Consider the following 19,905-nt stretch of genomic DNA (forward strand, 5'->3'; position numbering starts at 1 on the left):
TCAGAATGTTTTTTAAAAACAAACAAATAAATATATGACTTTAAGAAAAACAATTATATGCTAACATAATTACCCCAAATAAGGAAAGTTCCAAGTTCACAAATTTAAAAGCTTGAAGTCAATGACTAAGCTTATTTTATTTTCTCTAGTTTTGCTGCCATCTGCTGGTTTAGTAATTTTCTACTTAGCTATCACAACTGGATCTTGATTAAAATATTATGTTTATTCTGTGTGATTAGACCAGAGAAGCAAGAAACTAAAAGTAGTAAATTTAAAGTTTTTTTAATTAGTCCTTTGAGATATGATTGATTTAAGTATAGAAAAATGTTGTGAGTTCAAATGTTCTTCTTTAAAATATTATAAAAGTTCTCTCTGAGTGCCTTCCCTGGAATCAGGATTTTGTCGGTCCCTGTTCAGGCGCCAAAATGTGGTGATCTTTTTCTTCCCAAAATGCAGCCAGGTGATAAAAGTTCAGATCTTTTATTATCTCCAATATAGCCCGGTTAGCTTAGAGGTCTATCTCTCTGCTTGGTTCCAAGAGCTCCCTCCGAATGTCGCCAAATCCAAAGGTCTGGTCCTTCAGCCTCTGCCTCTGCTTTCTTCTGCCTCCAACCAGCACAGAGATGGAATGAATCTCTTGTCTCCTTCACTTGGGGCTCGGCTAGCTTTCTGGTGAGTCTTTCAGACCAGCTTGGTCTCAGTGGGGGGCGTGCAGGAGCCCAGCCACCAACTCCTCTCCAATGCAGCTGAACTCTCTTCTGCGACCAGCCAGCCAAGTGGAATATATATTCTCTCTTGCCTTGCCTCGGAGAGAGGGCTTCTGGTGTAACTCTGCTGAAATCTCGATTTGTAGCTTCTTCACTCTGAAGAACTTCTTTGACTGGCCCATTGAAGCTCTATTTATGCTCCTTCAAGAGAGGGGTTGTGGGTTTTCTCCCATAGTGCTCTTCTGGCCCAAAGAGCTTCAAGGGAGGTGTGAACTCCCTTGAAGTTACAAAGTTTACTTTGTGAAGCTGGCATACTTGTGAACTCCAATGAGTAAAGGTGTGAACACAAGCCTTGTATTAATTAGTTCTACTTAGTACCTTGTTTCGGGTTCTGCCCAAAACATCTTCTTGTAAGATTAGATCAACTCTAATTAGTTAGCAGTTTGTAAAGATTCCAACAGAAAAATATCTTTAAATATTCTCTAAAATATGACAAGATTCTCTAAAAACAGACTACTTTTCATCTTTTAACAGGAAGCACTCTTTTATGCTAACAGGATAGGATATATATTTTATATGAAGAATAAATCCTTTCAATTTTGATATGATAGCTAAAGTATAGGACAATTATTTATTATTTATCAAACTCAGTTACTATCTCTGATTTGATTTCCTGGTTTGTAAAAAAGATGAATGAATTAGTATTCATTAAGTACTTACTATGTGTTGAACACTGCCTCTGAGCCTGGAGATACAAAAGCTTATATTCTAACAGAGGGAGACAATATAGTGAAGTGGGGGGTCAGTGAAGAGTGCTTTGGCTTGGGCAGTCACAAGGAGGAGGACGGGAACCGTCAAATGGACATGCCCTTTCCAATGTAATTCTAATGTTGGCTCCATTACAATTCAAGAGCCAAGAGATGGATGAGGGGAGAGTGATGTTACATATAGTGTCAGGGTGAAGAAATACAATCCCCAAGTATTAGCTGGATCTGAGTGACTTAGCTCCTCCCAGTCATGCTCTACCCAAAGTCTAGCTGTATAACAACACTTGTGTTTTCTATCTCACAGGAGAAAGTGAAAAACTTTGAAGTATGATATAAATGAGATGTTACATACGTGTTTTAGAACAAATCAAATGAGTAAAGCCATTTAGAGGAGCCAAATCTATGACTAAAAGAATACATTTCTTTAAATCTTCATTGAAATTGCACTTTCAAAATGTCAACATTTGAAATTTTGCACTAAACAAATTTAAGTGCCCAGTTTATAAATACAAGAGAAGCAAACCTCTGTAGTTATTTTCACACTTTGCTCAGTCATCTTAGATTTTCTCCATTGCCTTCCTACCTTCCTCACTCCCCCAGGGACTTCTCTAACAAACTGACTTCTCAATTTCTCAGCCTCAAATGCAAAAGCCTGCCCTTCTTCTCCCATATATTTCACAGACCAAGATGGTCACATGTTAGATCTCATTATCACATGCTGGAATCGCACTAACTCCAACACTGCAAAAAAGCAAAGTAAGACTTGTTATCAGTAAATCTTTCTGATAATTAGACATCTAGTGGAACAAGAGGTACTTTGTTCAGACTTTGAACTATGAACAGAGTCTGTTTCTCTAATTGGAGGCCTTCAGACAAAGGAAAGCCATCTCTTTGTCCCCTGGTCCAGTGGGGAAGTCTTTTCAGGTATAGACTGGACTTAGTGGTCATTTGGGCCCCTTCTCACTAAACATTCTTTGACTTTCTTAGAGTCAGAATCAAGTCCGGACTCTGGTACATACTAATCATATGAAATGAGGCAAGTCTCTTAACTTCTCAGTGGATGTAATCTTAAGACAATACATCATAGAATATTTGCTAATCTGCATACCTTGAGAGAATTTCTTCACTTCTAAATGTTTTTTCCTACAAGGATGAAATCATAGTCCAGACCAAAAAAAACCCAACAACAACAAAAAAAAACCACCCAAACAATGACGACAATCCAAAGCCTAGGTGCACAGCAATATGATGGGGTTGGGATTCTACTAGGGGATACAATCTGTACATTATAAGAAAATGCAAAAGTACATCAAAGAAATCCAAAGTAATTTCAAGCAGGTGAGTACTAATAGCTATTAAGGGTAGAGGTGGTAGAGATGGGGAAAATCAGAAAAGCATTGATGAAAGAGGTGGTTCCTGAGCTCTGCCTTGAAAGAAGGTAAGAATTCTATTCTTAGTACATCTCAGAAGCGCTTTTGTGTAAAAATATGAAGAAGGTGGGAGAAAGATGTCACATCTTGAAATGCCTAGAGAGCCACCCTGACTGGAACAATGAGTAACTGATGTCAAGTAATGTGAAATAACACTGGAAAGGTAGGTGCCAACCAGACTATAGAGAGACCTAACTGTCAAACAGAGGCGTTTGTATATGATCTCAAAGACATTAAAGAACAGTTAGAAATTTTGAATGTGTGAATGTTAAACATTAAGATTTATGTTTTAAGAACAGTCTGACAACTGTATGGGGGAGAAAATGAAAAAGAGAAGGAAAAGAGGCAAGATGACCAAATTAAAAGATTATTCTAATAGTTCAGATAGAATTAATGAGTACCTGAAACAGGGAATCTATTTGAGGACTTCAGTTTTTTTTTTTTAACTCGCAATCCTTTTTTGCCTGAGAAATTTTTATGTGACCCCAAGTGCATAGCTATTTAAAATAGGCATATAAATCAAATATTTACTGAAACAAACCATAATTTTTCAACTCCCACATTCAATCATGCAATCCAATACGGGAGTCACAACCCACAGTTTAAGAAACTTTATATTAAAATAATAATCAGGACATATAACTGATAATTAGATTTTTGGCTCATCTATGCTGAAATTTAATTTGAACAGACTTGAAAAATAATAATGGGGAAAAAACTTTACTCTTAAGACATTAAAAAACAAACAAACAACACTGATATTTACCTTGCAAGACTTGGTTCTTTATAACAAACAGCAGCTCGCCTTCTTTTAGTTGGCAAAATTGAAGAAACATCATTAGATGATGTGCTCTGAGACTTAGGAGAAGAAACAAAACTAATGTTTCTCAAATCCTGTAGTACTTTGGGATCTGAAAATAAAGAAAATATTATATTTTATAGAATGTTTAATAATGAGCTATATAGCTACTTAAAAAAAAAACTTCAATACTACCAGAGAAGAAAAAAATAAATTTGAAGCACAAACCAGCACACTAGTCTTCAACATTAACTAGTCTGAAGTAACATATTTAAAGGCTGAAAAATATAAAGCTTTGGAAGGCTCTAAATTATTTTTCACAATGTACTTGTAAAAGCTTTCATAAATTCTGTATCAATTTAATCATCTGACAATTATAAAAATTTATAAGGTTAATCAGTTCTATACACCTATTTACTATGTGCAACATAATATACTACCGTGTTTCCCCGATAATAAGACCTATCCCGAAAATAAGCCCTCCCCTTACTGTGTAAGATTCCTCTAAAATAAGCCCTCCCCCGAAAATAAGCCCTATTGAGATTGCTACTGTAGTGAAGGTGATCTCCTGCGCTACACGCTACATTACAGTACCCTCTGTATGCACCATCTCCCCTCCCCCCTGCAGGTGAAACGCACGCTGCGCTCCAAGCTGCATCCAATCAGAGCTGCAGCAGTGAGCGCGTCATCCTGTTCTTCCCCAGTGATTTGCTTGCTGGCGCCATTGAGAGCAGTGCCGCGGAGGAGAGCTGAGGCAGGACAACATAAAAAACAGGTATGTAAGCAGGAGTGAGGGGGCATGATGGAGGATAAAAGAAGAACTCAGGGGGCATGATGGAGGATAGAAGGAGCACTCAGGGGATATCATGGAGGATAGAAGGAGCACTCAGGGAGCATGATGGGGTTAAAACATTATTGAGGAGCATGATGGAGTGAAAAGAAGGACTGATGGTCATAATTTTATTGTTCTGTCTGCACGGGTCACCTGTGTTTTGGCAATTCGTTTGGATGGAAAGAAAGCCACACCTCTAATCATCAGTAAGGGCAAGAAAGATAAGATTGAACGTGTATTAGGCATTTACATTCTTGAAACCGAAAAAGCCTGATGTACACAAGCCATAAGAAAGTGGGTTGATTTAATGCTGCCACTTGTTATGCGAGGTAACCAGAGGTCTGATAATCTGGGATTCAGCCAGCACTCACCACTTAAAGAAATGAAGAACTTCCTTGCAGAGAGAAGAATAGATCAAGTAATGATTCCTGCAGGAATGACTGTCTATCTCCAGACCCCTGATATTGCAATAAACAAGCCATTCAAGGACCATTTGCGCATGGAAGTCAATGACTACATTGAAAATAGAATGGAAAGAAATCAGCGTGGAAACTTTGTGAAGCCCTGTCTGCAAGAAGTCGTGACTTGGATGAAGAAGTCATGGGATAAAATTACTGACAGCTGTGTCGCCAAGGCACTACGAGCAGGTTACCTGGACAAGACATGTTCATTTAAAGAGAGCTATATTGCTGGACATGACAGATTGGGTCCACTTCTTCTGAAGGAAATAGAGGCACAAGACATCCAGGATGGAATTCAGGGTATGGACACTTATGATGATGTTGTTGAAGAAGATGACATGATCATTATTGAATAAAGGTACTTTTTTTTGTTCACATTTACCTGTTTATTAAAATTGCTGTCAATGTTCATTAAAATAAGCCCTTCCCTGAAAATAAGCCCTCTGGTGTTTTTCTGTCCAAAAAAAAATTAATAAGACAATGTCTTATTATCGGGGAAACATGGTAGATGCTCAGAATCTAATAATCATAATCAAATGCATGATCTAATACTTTGAATAATACTGATGCAGCTTAATGTTACTTCCATTTAAAGGTAAATGAAAACAAAGTTGATTAATTTATTTTGATCACAAAGCAGGTCTTATCTAATTAAACAGATATTGACCTTTTACCTAGTAGAAGACTATTACCCTAAATACAGAAAAAAATTAAGACTTACCCCCCCCCATCCCCTGCCAATACCATATAATACACAATAAATGAATGAGAAGTGTGAAAAAGTTGCAAAATAAGGGAAAAGGGAAACTCATTACTGTTTTGGACAAGAGAGGGAAATCAGGGAACCTTAACAGATGTAGAGGAATCTGAGCTGAGTTTTTAAAAAATGGGTAGATTTTTCACAGGTACAAAAGAAGCAAGGAAGGCATTCCAGGCATAAAGAGCACAAAGGCAAAATTATGGGAAAGTACTGGGCTTGTTTGAAGCCCCAAGCACAAGGAGATAAGTGTGATGAGATAAAGCTGAAAAGTCTATTCAATTAAGTGCTAAGCTTTGTGCTAAGTTCTGAGGATACAAGCAAAAAAGAAACAGTACTCGATTTCCAAGTTAGCTGGGTGGTGGCAGATTGTAGGGATCTACAAGATCTACAAGGAGTTGGAACTAGGCTTTGTGACAACAGATCTTTGAAGGTTTTAAGCAAAGAGTGACATACCTAGACTAATCTGACAGCACTATGAAGGAAAGAATAGGGAAGACAAAGCAGTCTAAAAAACAACCCTTTTTGACATTCTCAGTCTAGAAGAGCAACCCTTTTCTAGTTCTATACGAGCACGCTAGAAAGCACTCTTTGGTTCTACATTCTGTCTAGAAAAAGCAACTTTTTCTAGAGTCTATGAAAGCATTCTAGGAAGCATTCTTTAGTTCCAGCTTTCCAATCTAGAAAGCACTCTTTTTCAGACCCTCACTCCAGAAAAAAAAAAAAAAAAAAAAAAACAACAACAAAAAAAACCCCAACCCTTTTCTAGATTCTCAGCCTGGAAAGTACTCAAGAAAAGAGCATTCTTTTCTAGATTCTTGGTCTCAAAAATGCATTCTCAGTAGTAGAACTCTACTACCAAAAAAAGTCTATTATATGCAAATAAAAATAATTCTGAGGTATCATCTCACACCTATCAGATTGGCTAAGATGACAGAAAAAGAAAATGATAAATTTTGGAAGAACTGTGGGAAAACTGGGACACTAATGTATTGTTGGAGTTGTAAGTTGATACAACCAATCTGTAGAGCAATTTGTACTTGTGTAAAACTGTGCATACCCTTTGATCCAGTGGCACCACTATTGGGTCTGTACCCCCCCCCAAAAAAAAACAATAAAAAGGGGAAAGGACCACATGTACAATACTGTTTGTAGCAGCTTTTTTTGTGGTGACAAGGAATTGGAAAGTAAAGGAATCTGTGCTTTATATGATCACCTATGATAGACTTTGCACTTCTCTGCAATACAGTGATTCAAGAAAATTCCAATAGACTTGTGATGAAAAATGCCATCAGATCCAGTGAAAGAACTATAGAGAAAATGCAGATTGGTGTTAGTTTTTTCTTTCTTATAGTTTTTCCCTTTCTAAAAATTTTTCTTTCACAACATTACTAATATGGAAATGTTTAAAATGATTGTACATATGTAACCTATATTAGATTGCTTGCTGTCTCAGGGAGGGGAGTAGACGATAAGAAAACCTGCAATTCTAAATCTTAAAAAAGTGAATGTTGAAAACTACCTTTACATGAAATTGAAGAAAAAATACTCTGGGGTGGGGAAAGAGTCTATTTAATAGCCTCAATAAACCTAAACAAGTAGGAAGGATTATGAGATAACTTAGAGAAAGTGAGAATGAGTTAAAAAAAAGAACTGGGGATAAAGGCCCCAAAGCTATCAAGTGTTGAATATGCAAAGCACTGGTTAAGTCCAGATGTCTTTCAAAATCAAGTTTGTAAAGCACAGATTCATTCTGATTTTGTCTGTCAAGGACAGACACACATAAAAGGTTGTTAATAAATGCTTGTTGACAGAGACATAGCTAAACACTAACCTTCCAAGTGAATAGAAGGTTCTTATCTTGTTGATTATTACTTTAAGTGTCTTAATGCTTACCTTTTCCAGTTGTTTCTGTTCTTCTGTCAACTAGAAATATCGTCCCTTCTGTTTTCTCTTGGAAAGCATGCTTTTGCTCAGTGTCAGACACTTGAAAGATGGGTTCCTTCAGAGTAACATTGTCTGAAAGTTTCTGATCTCTAGCTATTAGAATGCCAGAGTTTAATAAATCCTCTTTCAAGGTGGTATAAGGAGAACACTGCCTTGTATTAAATGAACCATCCATCTGAGTTAAAGACTTCAAATGACAAGAACTGGACTCCATTACTGGATTACAAATGGACTGATCTGGTTTTGTTTTGCTTATTTTCTCATTTTCCAAATTTTGTTCCTGATTAACTTGCTCAGAATCACATAATCTTAACCTTTCCTCAATAGTTTCAGGTATTTTCTCCTCAACTTCATTTTGCTCAATTGGAGCAACTACATAAGTCTTTCGGCTCTTTTTTGATTTGGATTCTCTTCTTTTATTTGATACATTAACATGTAATTCATTTCCTGTAGTCACGTTCATGAAAGAATTGAGAGATTTTTTTCTATTCAGAGTTGTAGTTGTACTTTGTGTCTGACCCTTCTGATGCTCATTCTGGCTTTCAGGATAATTATTCAGCTCTCTCAAATATTTTGAACCTGATTCCAAGAGGACAGAATGTTGAGTGAGATCTGTTGCCTGCATAAGGGTTTTGGGTTTAGATTTTATCAATAAACTCATTGGTTTGCCCAATGAATTCTTGCTATATTTTTTATCTAGTTTTTGAAGATCTGAGCATTGATTATAATTTTCCATTTTCTTACTGACTTCTACACAAGATGCATTTTTAATGCTGTTCACTTGGTATTTAGTGCTTTTTTCCGATTTGTTTGTTTCTGAATTAAGGTCTTCCACATGGCTCTCTTTGTGGTACACAACTCTGTCATTATTTTCGTGTAGCTGGTTAATTTCAGAAAATATTTCATATGTTCTCTCTTTCCTGCTATGTTTTGAAGACATTCTGCTTAAATTTGTTGTCCTTTGTTTGGAAGGCTGCACGTAAGTGATCTGCTTTTCTATACTTAATGAATCTTGGGTCCTACAATCAGAGGAGCTTTGGCTACCTTTGGTACAATGAAGAATTGTTTGTAGCTCATTTTCCAAGTTTTCTAATATTCCAGGGTCTGTTTCATTATCCTTTTGACTTGGAAAGCATGCATCTTTCTTTGAATTATCTACCACAAATGTCCTTCTAAAGTCTTTGCCTTTATCAAAAGTTTGGAAACTACATCCCATACCACAATTGTTGTCCTGGGAGGATTTATTTGACATGGGAGGGAAAAGAGAAACTCTTTCTTCATCACTTACAACATAGGTTTTTCTTGCTTTGTTCTTTTTGCCATGATGCTGTGAAATTTGTACTACATTTTGTTCACTACTTTTCTGAAACATATTCTTCAAGGTGTTCAACTGATCAAGCTGTTTAGAATCCAAAGTGAGTGTCTGATCTTCTGATTTATCATCAGCCAAAGTAAGAGAACTGCTTTCTTCTGTAACTTTATCCCTTGCTTCACTGTGTAAAGATGAACTAGTTTTTGATTGTACTTTTGCCTTCTCTCTATTCTTTTCAGTGCTTGAATCTTTCACTTTTCTAAAAACTTTTTTCCCAGAAGCTTTAGTTTTATGATTACTTTTATTTTTGGCAGCTGTTTCAATTGTAATAATTTTGCTAATTTCACCTGCAGTTATATCCATATCAGCTTCATATACTGTTTTCTGAAGCTGCTGCTCATCATTGGGGAGCACCATAGTGGAGAGTTCTCCATTAAGTTTACTTTCAGATTGATTCTGTGAGTTAAGATGACATAATCCATTTTGTTGTGTTTTAGTATCTGTATCCACAGAGTTATTTATCTTGCTGCTCTGATTTAATATGTTATTTGAAACTACTTTTTGTTCAAAATCCACTGCAAGGGGAATTGATGCAGAAAAATTATTAGATTCCCAAGAAGGAAGACGCTTTTTTCTTTCAGTCACATTTCCAGACTGACTACTACTACGAGATCTTTTCTTTTTCTCTTGCCCAACATATTGAACATTTAGTTCACCTGAGGAACATTTAGAACTTTCTTCTGGATGGGACTGATGTTCTATAAAATAAATGGAAATAAATTTATTTCAGTAATAGAAGAGTTATTGCATTTACAGCTGATTGCAAATTACTTCCTAAGCACAGCATGACCTCTCATTCTATAATCAGTTGAAACTTTCTTAAAACCCCATGGGCTTATGACCACTGGCTTAAACAAAAATTAAATTACAAAAAGGTTTACTCAAAATGTTTATAATGGTGTCTATAGAGATAAACAATGACCAATGGCCTGGGTTGTCAAGAATCAGGAGACTAACCTTGTCCTAATTCTAAATTGTATTGAGCCATTGCCACAAGTTTCTGAAACTTTGAGAAGAGGCCTTAGTGGCCAACTATGGCTCCGTTCCTTATTTCTCAGGAATATTTTTGCTGGTTTTAATCTGATACCCTGAAGGCCAAAGCAGGTTTTCCTAAGCAAGCTAATCTCCAAGGTCTACAAGATAGGGAAAGATGCTAACACGAGAGATATTTTTGGACATGCCTTGCCTACTGAACTTTTTTGGATCAAATTGGTGATTTCACTGGAATGAGGAATAAGTTACTAGTGAAAAAAAGTCTCTGCCAAAAGACAGATACCTGCTCTACAATTTCTAGTGTTAGAAAATTGCCTGGAACTTTGAAATCTGAAGCAACTCGCTTACAGTACACACTTGAATTCTTGATTTGACTTGAGTTTTTGATGTTTTCCTGCACTCTCTGCAAATCTTCTTTACTTGTGCATGCTCCAATAGGAAAGGTGCATGTTTCAAAAACCTAAAGACCCCTAGAGAAGAGTCATCACCATGACGTACAACAGAGAAGTCTATGTGGATGCAGAGAAATGACTGGGCTTCCTAACTACAGTGCTACATTCCTACATGATCACAAGGTAAATATAAATTATGAGCTAGTCTTTTATAACAATCACAACATATCAAGCTTTAGAGATCTAATACAAGCTCCTCATCTTATGAATGAAGAAACAGAAAACCAGATAGGCGATAGAATACAACCAAGGCCATACACAGTTGGGGAGAAATAACTAGCAGAACTGGGATTCAAATTGTCTCCATAATAAAAGGCAATGTTTTACTGTGTTAAGTTTACTAATTTTTAATCTGACATGAAATATGTATAAGATATTTGGTTAGATAGAGCAAGTAGATAGAACACAGGGCTTAGAACTCAGATAAAATCCACCCTCAGAAACTTCCTAGTTATGTGATCCTGGGGAAATCCACCTCTGTTTGACTCAATTTTTTCAATAAAATAGGGATAATGAAAGTACTCATCCCCCAGAATGTGGTAAGGATCAAACAATATATGTGAAGTGTTTATTAAATACCTGTTTCCTTCTTCTACTTCATTAAAAACAAAGCCATTTAAAAAATTAATTATAAGTTTTGGGGTTTTTTGGTAGTACTAATTAAAATAATTTGAGAAAGTTTGTTCAGCCTTACAAAAAACAGGTTTTTGCTTCGTGAAAAGTCAGACTTTCTTTTCTAAAAGTAGATATTTTAGATTTCTGTAATGGTTAAAAGAAAATAACATACTTGTGGATCTTATCCAATCTGTATTCACTTTCTGAGCCTGAATTAATGTTTTCTGTGTGATTAGGGGGTACCCTAATTCTCTTCCCTTTATTTTTAAAAATGAGGAAGTTGAAACTAAATAGTTTAGTTTAAAAAGCCCATAAACATTTCACTTCCGAAATCACTAATAAAATCTTTACTTTTTTATTTTCAGACATTTAAATAACTCCTACCAATAACAGTAACAAAAATAGTTACAGATGGGAAACTAACTAGAACTTCATTTCCTTTTAAAGCTTTTCTTGGGGGGCAAGGGTAGGAAGGAAAGCAATCAAATGTAAACTCCAGATCCAGGATGACACAGTTTGCGTCAATTATCTTAATTCCTCCAATCTATGGCTAAAATAAATACAAATTACTTTAAGTATTATCAATAATATAAATAAAAACTGATCATTCAACTTTACAGGGATGATACTGAGACATGTCAAAACTATTTCTGAACAGAACTGTAAGGATAGGCATTATCACCATTGCCAGTATGCCACTTATAGCATTTCCCCAACAAGTGGCAGTATTGGAAAAAAGATACTTGGTCAACATGTTGAAATGACAGTTATAAAATTTCCTTTGATCCTAAAGGAAAACCATAACTTCAAGAAAAAAACACACATATAAACTTTAATATAATTGTTTTAAAAAGGTCTTACCTGTGGAAAGCACACTGGTCGTAGAAAAATTTCTCCCTGGATTATCTTGGGCATTTATCTCCTGATCATTTTTTCCAGGACTTTGCAATAATTCCAAATGGAACTCATTAGATAAAGATACTTTGGATGCTACTGGAGTGAGAGAATCAGGTACTTTCTTGGTTGTGAAACTGTTGCCATGAAATGTCTCTTTATCATCACCATCATCATCATCATCTGCTGATGTAAGCAGAACTCTCATAGCCAAATGGGTAGGTCTGATGTGAGGAATTTCTCTATTTTAAAAATGAGATTATTGTTTAGTATGTTTCATAGATGGTATTCAAAAGAGCCATTTACTTAGGACCAGAGAATTGCTAAAGAGATAACTCAAATGGATCTATGATCACATTAATGTGGGTATTCCCTCTAATGAAGTAAATTATAACCTATTCTGTATTCTTTTCTATGTCCCCTTAAAAGTTTTCTAGAGATAATTATGGATCAGAAACAGCTTCAGAGTTTCAGTTTTCATGTTCTTTATCCACCTTCAACAAACATGTCCCATTTTTACAAGCTTGATGATTCCGGAAGCTCATGATTTCTTTATCAATTGAGCAATTAAACAATAACTGGACTTAAAAGTAAAAGGGTCTTATCTATTCTAGGATTTGAGAAGTGATGGGGGAAAAGTTAAGGCAGAGGGAAGAAAAAGAGAAAAACAATTAAGAGAAATATGATTTCTAGAGAAACTAATATCAGTTTCAAAATAAACCTTTTACTTCTCCTTATTCTATTGATAGAATAGAATATTCTATTCAATATTCCTATTGAAAATAGGAAAACATTTTTAGAACCACATAGATTATGTGTTTACACTGCTATTTTCATATAAAGTATTTTATTAGGAGGGAGGCCAGGAGGAAAAACTGGGAAAAACTTAACTAATGATGAGTCAGAACTGACTCTGGGTTGTGTCAGGATCAAAGTATTCCTTTTCTAGGGGTTCTTCAAACAAGGTTGACTGGATGCCTCTTGTCCATTCTTTGCCTAAATTCCTTCTGAGCCTGAATCACTGGATAGGTGCTCTCTCAATCAAACTGAGATCTGTAAAAGCCAAGGTCTCCCCAGTGTATCGAGGACTACCTCCAGTCCTTTTAATCTATATCTGGCCACTGGACTCAGGTGGCTTTGGAGGGCAAAGTGAGGCAGGTGACCTTGCCCAGCCCTCCCTCACTTAAATCCAATTCACTTGCTTGTCATGGCATCACTTCGCTAATGTCATGGCCTCCTCGAGAATAAAGGAAAAACAACAAGAATTTACTTAATACGAACAATATTTAACCTATACTTATTAAAGTCCTCATCCCTAAATTTTTCAGACATGAAAACAACAACATGATTTGCAATTAGATGGGTGTTTTTATGAAATGTACCTTCCCCCTCCTCCCCCCCTTGTTGTGGATAAATTATATTTATGTAAAAACCCATCATTATGTAAAGGATGATAGGATCAAACATTACATGAAACAGTTATACGAAAATAAAAAATATATATTCTTATGTTTAGTCACATAATACTGCAAATGTTTTCATTGTTTTCCTTTGAACAACATAAAGAAGGAAAACATTTAACTGAGTTAAATACAGATAGTCAAATGGAAATTGAAAGCACAATGAAGTTGACAAATAGAAACAGAACAAAGGAAAGTGGAAAGATCTCAACATATAAACAACTGAAATAAATACTAGTTCCACATTTAATTTTGTTCAGGTGGTCAAATTTCAATATCCACTTAACTTATGAAAAAATTACCTCCCAAATGAATGGTGTAATAAATCCCGCTGATTGCCAATACCTTTCTTCTTCTGGCTGGTCAGCAATAGAGAAGGACTTTGAAAATCCTATTATAGAAAAGAGAACAAAAAGAAAATGAGAGGATAGAAGATAATTTATTTAGTAGTATAATAGTTTCCAACCATTTTCAATTTTTAAGATTCTTTCTGAAAATAAATTTTAAAATGGATTTATAAAATAGTAAATACAATTAATTTTAAAATGATAAAAAGTCACTAAGAATTCAATGAAGTTTTAATATTAAATGTTCGCTACAATAATGTATATACAATTGAAAAATTACTCAAAGGTATGGATAGAAGAGATAAAGAAAAACAGAGAAGGAGAGGGAGAATATTACTTCTAAAAGAATTTTAATAAACTCCCATGAGTACTAAAGTCACCTACTCTTAAAATGGAAATCCAATAGGAATTTAAGATTTCCTTAAGGAATATTAAAACTGGAATAGACCATTGAAGCAATTTAATTCAAACTCATCATTTTATAGATAAAGAAACCGAAGTAACTAAAGATTAAGTAATTTGTCCACGATCACAAAAGAGACTGTTCATACCACTTTTACTACTGAGGGACCACAATTAATGGCATAACTGAACATTACATTTTGGTCTAATCCAAACTAGAATTATTTTGACAGACTATACCACCCATTACTCTTCTATAATACAAATATATTTAGAAATTTCAAATGGTGTAGGAGAGAAGACAAAGAGTACAACTTTTCTTTTTACTTTATCTTTTCTGTTATCTACACAAAGTTATATTTGCCCATTGCAGAAAACTGCCCCTTAAATGCAAGGGTCAACTTCTTTCCTATTTGTTCAATTCTCATTGAAGTCACATAGGGTCAGCTTCAGTTGACTGAGGGGGAAAAATGTGGTATAAGCAGATTCACTGGGAAATTCTGATGGAGTTCACAGTGAATCTTTTTTAAGGAAAAAAATTATTTTTCTTCTTTTATTGTTGTTATTAGGTTCAGGGAGAACATAAACAAGGTCTGTAAATCTAGGAAAAAATAAAACATTTTATACATAAACATTTTTATACATACACAGAGAGAGAGAGAGAGCGAGGGAGCGCGCAGTATATGTTCAAACTTAAAACATATTGTACTGAAAGGAACGTACACAAAATTTGAAGGACATTTTCTTAGAACTCAAGTATCACTGGAAAAATAGTGACATCCAGAAAATTAAAATGCATCATTTTCTGAATAATATTTTAATGAAGATAAAAGGATCTTCAAACAAATAAATATAAAAGAAACTTAATACTTTTGCTAACTTATCTGCTATGATGTTTGCCATCAATTAAAATTAGACTGATTTATTAAGGTGGAGGGTAAGTTTTGTTTAATTTGTAAAGAAGCTGATATTTTTTGGTAGGGATAATTATTACAATTCCATGATTATGGCAATTATGAATATATCATTAGCTTATAGCAGCATCTACAAAGATAATTTGCTTTAAGAGCTTATGTCATAAAGAGTTAGGCCCAAAGTCTAACATCTCTAAAGTAAATTTTGTATCCAGGATTACGTGCTGGCAGTGCAATCTGTAATATTTCCTGCCCTTACTTTACATAAAGAGAGCTTAGAGAATAAGAATTTTTATATCTATATTTCTATAACAAAAAGTTAAAATCTGAAGACTACCATTTCAAATTGGTAATATTAATTTTTAAAATAATTAAATATTAATGAAATCATATAGGATTATATATTGTTATTATTTTTAATACATGAATCTGACAGCTAAATGGCACAATGGATAAAAGACCAGTCCCAGCCCTGGAATCAAATCTGGCCCAGACACTTAGCACTTCCTGCCTGTGTGAACCTAGGCAAGTCAGTTAATCCCAACTCCCCCCAAAAAAAAGGAAGAAAGAAAATAGGACTAAACTGCTGTTTCTAAAAAAAAGTATTCCACTGAGCAATACCGAGCCTTTATATTCCACATTGCAAAGAGAGGTCCCATGAAAAAAATTTTAATTTTTATAGCCTTTCTTCCTTTTTTAATATTAAAAATTCTAAATACTTTTTTTTTTAATTGCAAATGGCATTGTTTCAATAAGAAAACAAATGGATTTCTTTCTGGCTCCATTTCAGCTATGTTCTGTAAACTGGAAATATATTACCTTTTAACCCATTCTTTTTTTTTTTTTAATGGGATTGGAGATTTATAAGTAAAAGATACCTTAACAGTGACCTAATTCTGCTATTACTGCTCAGTCAAATCACTTGTGTCTGACTCTTTTTGGCCCCATTTGAGATTTGGCAAAAATACTGGAACAGTTTGTCATTTCCTTCTCCAGCTCATGCTACAGATGATGAAACTGAAGCATAGTTAAGTGACTTGCTCTGGGTCACACAATTAGTAAGTGTCTTAGGCCAGAGTTGAACTCAAGAAGAAGAGTCTTCCAGATTCCAGGTCTAGCATTCTATATATTACAGCACCTATTACCCCAAAATAATTCAATCTCCCTCATTTTATAGAGGACAATCTAAGAAAAAGACAATTTGTTTAGGGTCACAAAAGAAGCAAATGGCAGGATTTGAACTCAGATACTCTGACCCTAAATTCTATTCACTCTATACCACACCACCTTCAAAAAAAACAATTTGTAACATATAATGAAACTATAACTGAAAAATACAAAATCAGAAAGAGCTGAATATGTAGTAACATTAAAAAAAGTGTCAAGATAGAAATGGAATATAAATTTTACAAGTAAAACAATGGAGTAATCTTGTAATGAGTTTAAAAAAAAAAAGAAAAAAATTTCTCAAAATATTCAAAAATTAATGATTTGTCATTGTTAGAATCCCAACTAGAATCCTTAACTTACATACATCATTAAGAATGCAAAAGAGAAAAAGAAGTAAAACACACTTGTTCTGGTAAGAAATATACAACACTTCAAAGTTTTTAAGAATACTAGAAAACAATTAAGAACTTAAGTCTTTCTGAATTGTGAAGATGAATAGACCAGAAAGTCTTAAAAATTATTTGCTATTAGTTTTAGTAATATAGCATTTATAAGACTGATACTTACTTCAGGTTGACTTGTCATTTCGATTGCAGATATCAAGTTACTGCTGACAAAGGCTTCTGTTTCTATAAGAGTTTTATGCTATAGATATAAAATAGACTTTTTAGTCAAACAAAATTCAAAGTTAGTGGTGATATATGTATATGTATGTCTTTGTAGTCTGTGGAAGATTTACAAGATTACTTTTAGTGTTATGTACTAATTAAACGGTGTGATAAACAATAACCCAGAATGAAATATTATTAGCAACTAATATTGTTATAGCACTTTTGGGATCGAGACAATATGGTATAGTACACAAATGTCAAACTCATATAAATAAAAATCCAATATAAATATAGATAATGTTTAATTATAATTTTCTAAGTCAATCGGGTCTATGAGGATATTTTTGAGTTATACACTACTGGTATAGTTAAGTAGAGAGCTGGCTTCTAATCAAAGAGTTGGATTCAAGAACTCAAACTGGCTGTGTGACCCCATGCAAGGCGCTTTTCAGAACTTTAAGCAATTCTCTAAGACCTAAGTTGCAGAAAAGGTGCTAGGCAGCAGTGGCAAAGGGAGCTTCTTCATCTGGTAGTTACCTCAATCAATGAAATCACAGCTTCAATCCCTAAATCTATGCTCAAGAATTAGAGATGTGGAGCTTACAAGGGCCTTAAAAACCCTCTAGTCCAGTCTCCTTACTTTGAGAGATGAGAAAAACTGAATTTCACAGAGATTAAGTGATTTATTCAATATCACACATGTCACTAAGGCATTTGAAGGGTCTAATGATTACAGAGCTAAGGTTTATAAAGTTCCCTCAAAATCCTATGAATCATTATTCTTGTTTTATAGATGAGGGGACCCTGAGGCAGGTAACTTGTCCAGCCCACATAACCATTAGATTTAAGAGCCTAGATGTAAACCTGAGACTACTTAGTACAAGTTCAGTGCTCTTTTCACAAAAGTAGCTTTATAGAGTGAAATCACAAACTATTCATCAGCCTTTCTTCTATCATAACATAGCACAAGTATCAGAAGCCATAAACAAGTCTAAATGTGTAAAATTAAACTTTAGACAATTCTCAAAAATTAAGTTGCAGAAAAGATGCCAATCTACATTAGCAGAAGGAATGCCCTCATCTGATAGTTCAGTTTAATTAAAGTTAGTTTTTTTTTTTTTTTTTAATCATGAGTCTTTCCAAAATATTCCCCCAAACAAGTTCCTTCTATATTGGGGACTAAATGGAGGATTGAGAAATCAATCATAAAAACCTTCATTCTATTTGATTTGCATTCATTTAAATAGTAGTCTGGGAATCCTCCTTCCTTCTCACATTGATTAAACTCAATTGAGATCTTTTCTTTTAAATTCTTTACAGCCTTAGGAAAGTATACTATTTATACTAAATAGTAAAGTGGTGCTGATGATAATCTGTGGCAAATATATATACACACACACACATATATATATATTTACAATACACAAAATTAAAAGAAATCTATATAGCAACTTTCTCTCTTTTCCTAGAATTATCATGGCATCATAAATTTCAGCAATGTATAGGAAGGAAATTTCCATAATATTTTTAGAAGCCTCACTTTTTTTTCCTACAAAATCCAGGTAAATGGTTTTGAGTGACCACATAAATTCAAAAATAATACAGCATAGATACCATACCAGACGATTTAGCTTTTGACGAAGAAAAGCATTTCGAAAACTCAATTTCTCCACTTCTTTGTGCAACAACATTTTTTCAGTTGTCAGTTTTCGAGAATTTTCTTTTTCTATACTCAGAGCATGAGCCAATGCCCTGTTGTTGTGTTTTAAAGAAATCTTAACGATAGAGGAATTGTCTATGTAAGGAGAGAAGAAAATAGTTAATGTTATCCTTTAAAATTTCTTTCATATACTATTGCCATTTATGTCCAATGACATTTAAATGTCAAAAAGAGTGGGTAACTATATGAATTTAAAAAAGCAGTCTAGAGGTGAAGCCTGAAGAAAAAAGATGGATCACTAAATTGAGACCATTTCTCTCAAGAACACATAAGTTCTCAACTTATGTTCTGATTGTCAACAAGCATTAATTAAGCACCTATTATATGTACCAAGTATTGTGCTAAGTGCTGAAGAAGCAAAGAAAGACAAAAAAAAAAATTCTTAACAATTCTGTTCTCAAGGAGATCATAGTCTAATAGGCAAGAAAATAAGTAAAGAACTATGTATATATAAGACATATATAACAGAATAATTTGAAGATAATCAACAGGGGAAAGCATTCACACAAAGAGAAATAATGTGTGTGAAAACAGAATGGAGACACCAGAAGATAGACTTCATGTGTGATAATTCAGAAATGCAGGTCATGTAGAGAACACTTTTTTCAATACTGGAGTTATCCTTCCACATGGTTTGGGGGAAGAAGTTACAAATTAATCAAGAGTAAGAATTGTTATTTCATAGAATGAAAATCCAAGGAAAATTGAATCTTAAAATTAATTTAAGCGATTATACTACCATTAGTTGAGATGAGTTTTGGGTATTCACTTCAAAGTTGGCAGACTATCTAAATCTCATGGGATACTTTACCTTTACCAAATATCCTAGCAGCTATTTCTAGGGATTCATGGCATTCTAACCTTGAACTTGTCATTTATAGTTACCAATAACATTATAAATAAATTCTGAATTATTTTAGTAGGATTGCTTTAATAGTATGAATCCTTTGTAAAGTTTCCCTTAAATTGCACTGTTGCAATGAATTCAAAGTATAACTAGATTTATGATTTCTTATTTATAGGCAATTTATTCAAGAACACATAAATTATTTAAGATGAGTTACATTGTGGTTAAATCTAATTTTAATCAAGTAAATCAGGACTTTTATAAATTGAGCCACCTCATGAAAATCGAACAATTCTGTGAAACACACTAGAAAACTTGGATAAATCTAGAGCACTCTTGGAAGTTGTAGCCAACAGGCATCTAAAATAGGCAATCTAAAATTAATGGAAGCTAGAATGAGATATTTTT

At 34.3% G+C, this 19,905-nt stretch overlaps 1 protein-coding gene across 3 annotated transcripts in view; it reads right to left on the minus strand.

Annotated features, from left to right (window-relative positions):
- SGO2 (shugoshin 2) overlaps positions 1-19,905 on the minus strand; it is a 30,121-nt gene that overhangs the window by 5,486 nt on the left and 4,730 nt on the right. For 2 of the 3 annotated variants that reach the window (XM_051985909.1, XM_051985908.1), the window contains exons 3-8: positions 18,550-18,725; positions 16,887-16,964; positions 13,789-13,877; positions 11,994-12,268; positions 7,650-9,770; positions 3,671-3,815 (exon numbers count right to left, since the gene is read on the minus strand). In XM_051985909.1, coding sequence (XP_051841869.1) covers positions 3,671-3,815; positions 7,650-9,770; positions 11,994-12,268; positions 13,789-13,877; positions 16,887-16,964; positions 18,550-18,725 — 2,884 coding nt within the window. The remainder of the gene's footprint in view (positions 1-3,670; positions 3,816-7,649; positions 9,771-11,993; positions 12,269-13,788; positions 13,878-16,886; positions 16,965-18,549; positions 18,726-19,905) is intronic. The other variant, XM_051985910.1, reaches the window with a different exon arrangement.

Source organism: Antechinus flavipes, chromosome 3, assembly GCF_016432865.1.
Source record: "Antechinus flavipes isolate AdamAnt ecotype Samford, QLD, Australia chromosome 3, AdamAnt_v2, whole genome shotgun sequence".
In the NCBI taxonomy this organism is placed as follows: domain Eukaryota; kingdom Metazoa; phylum Chordata; class Mammalia; order Dasyuromorphia; family Dasyuridae; genus Antechinus; species Antechinus flavipes.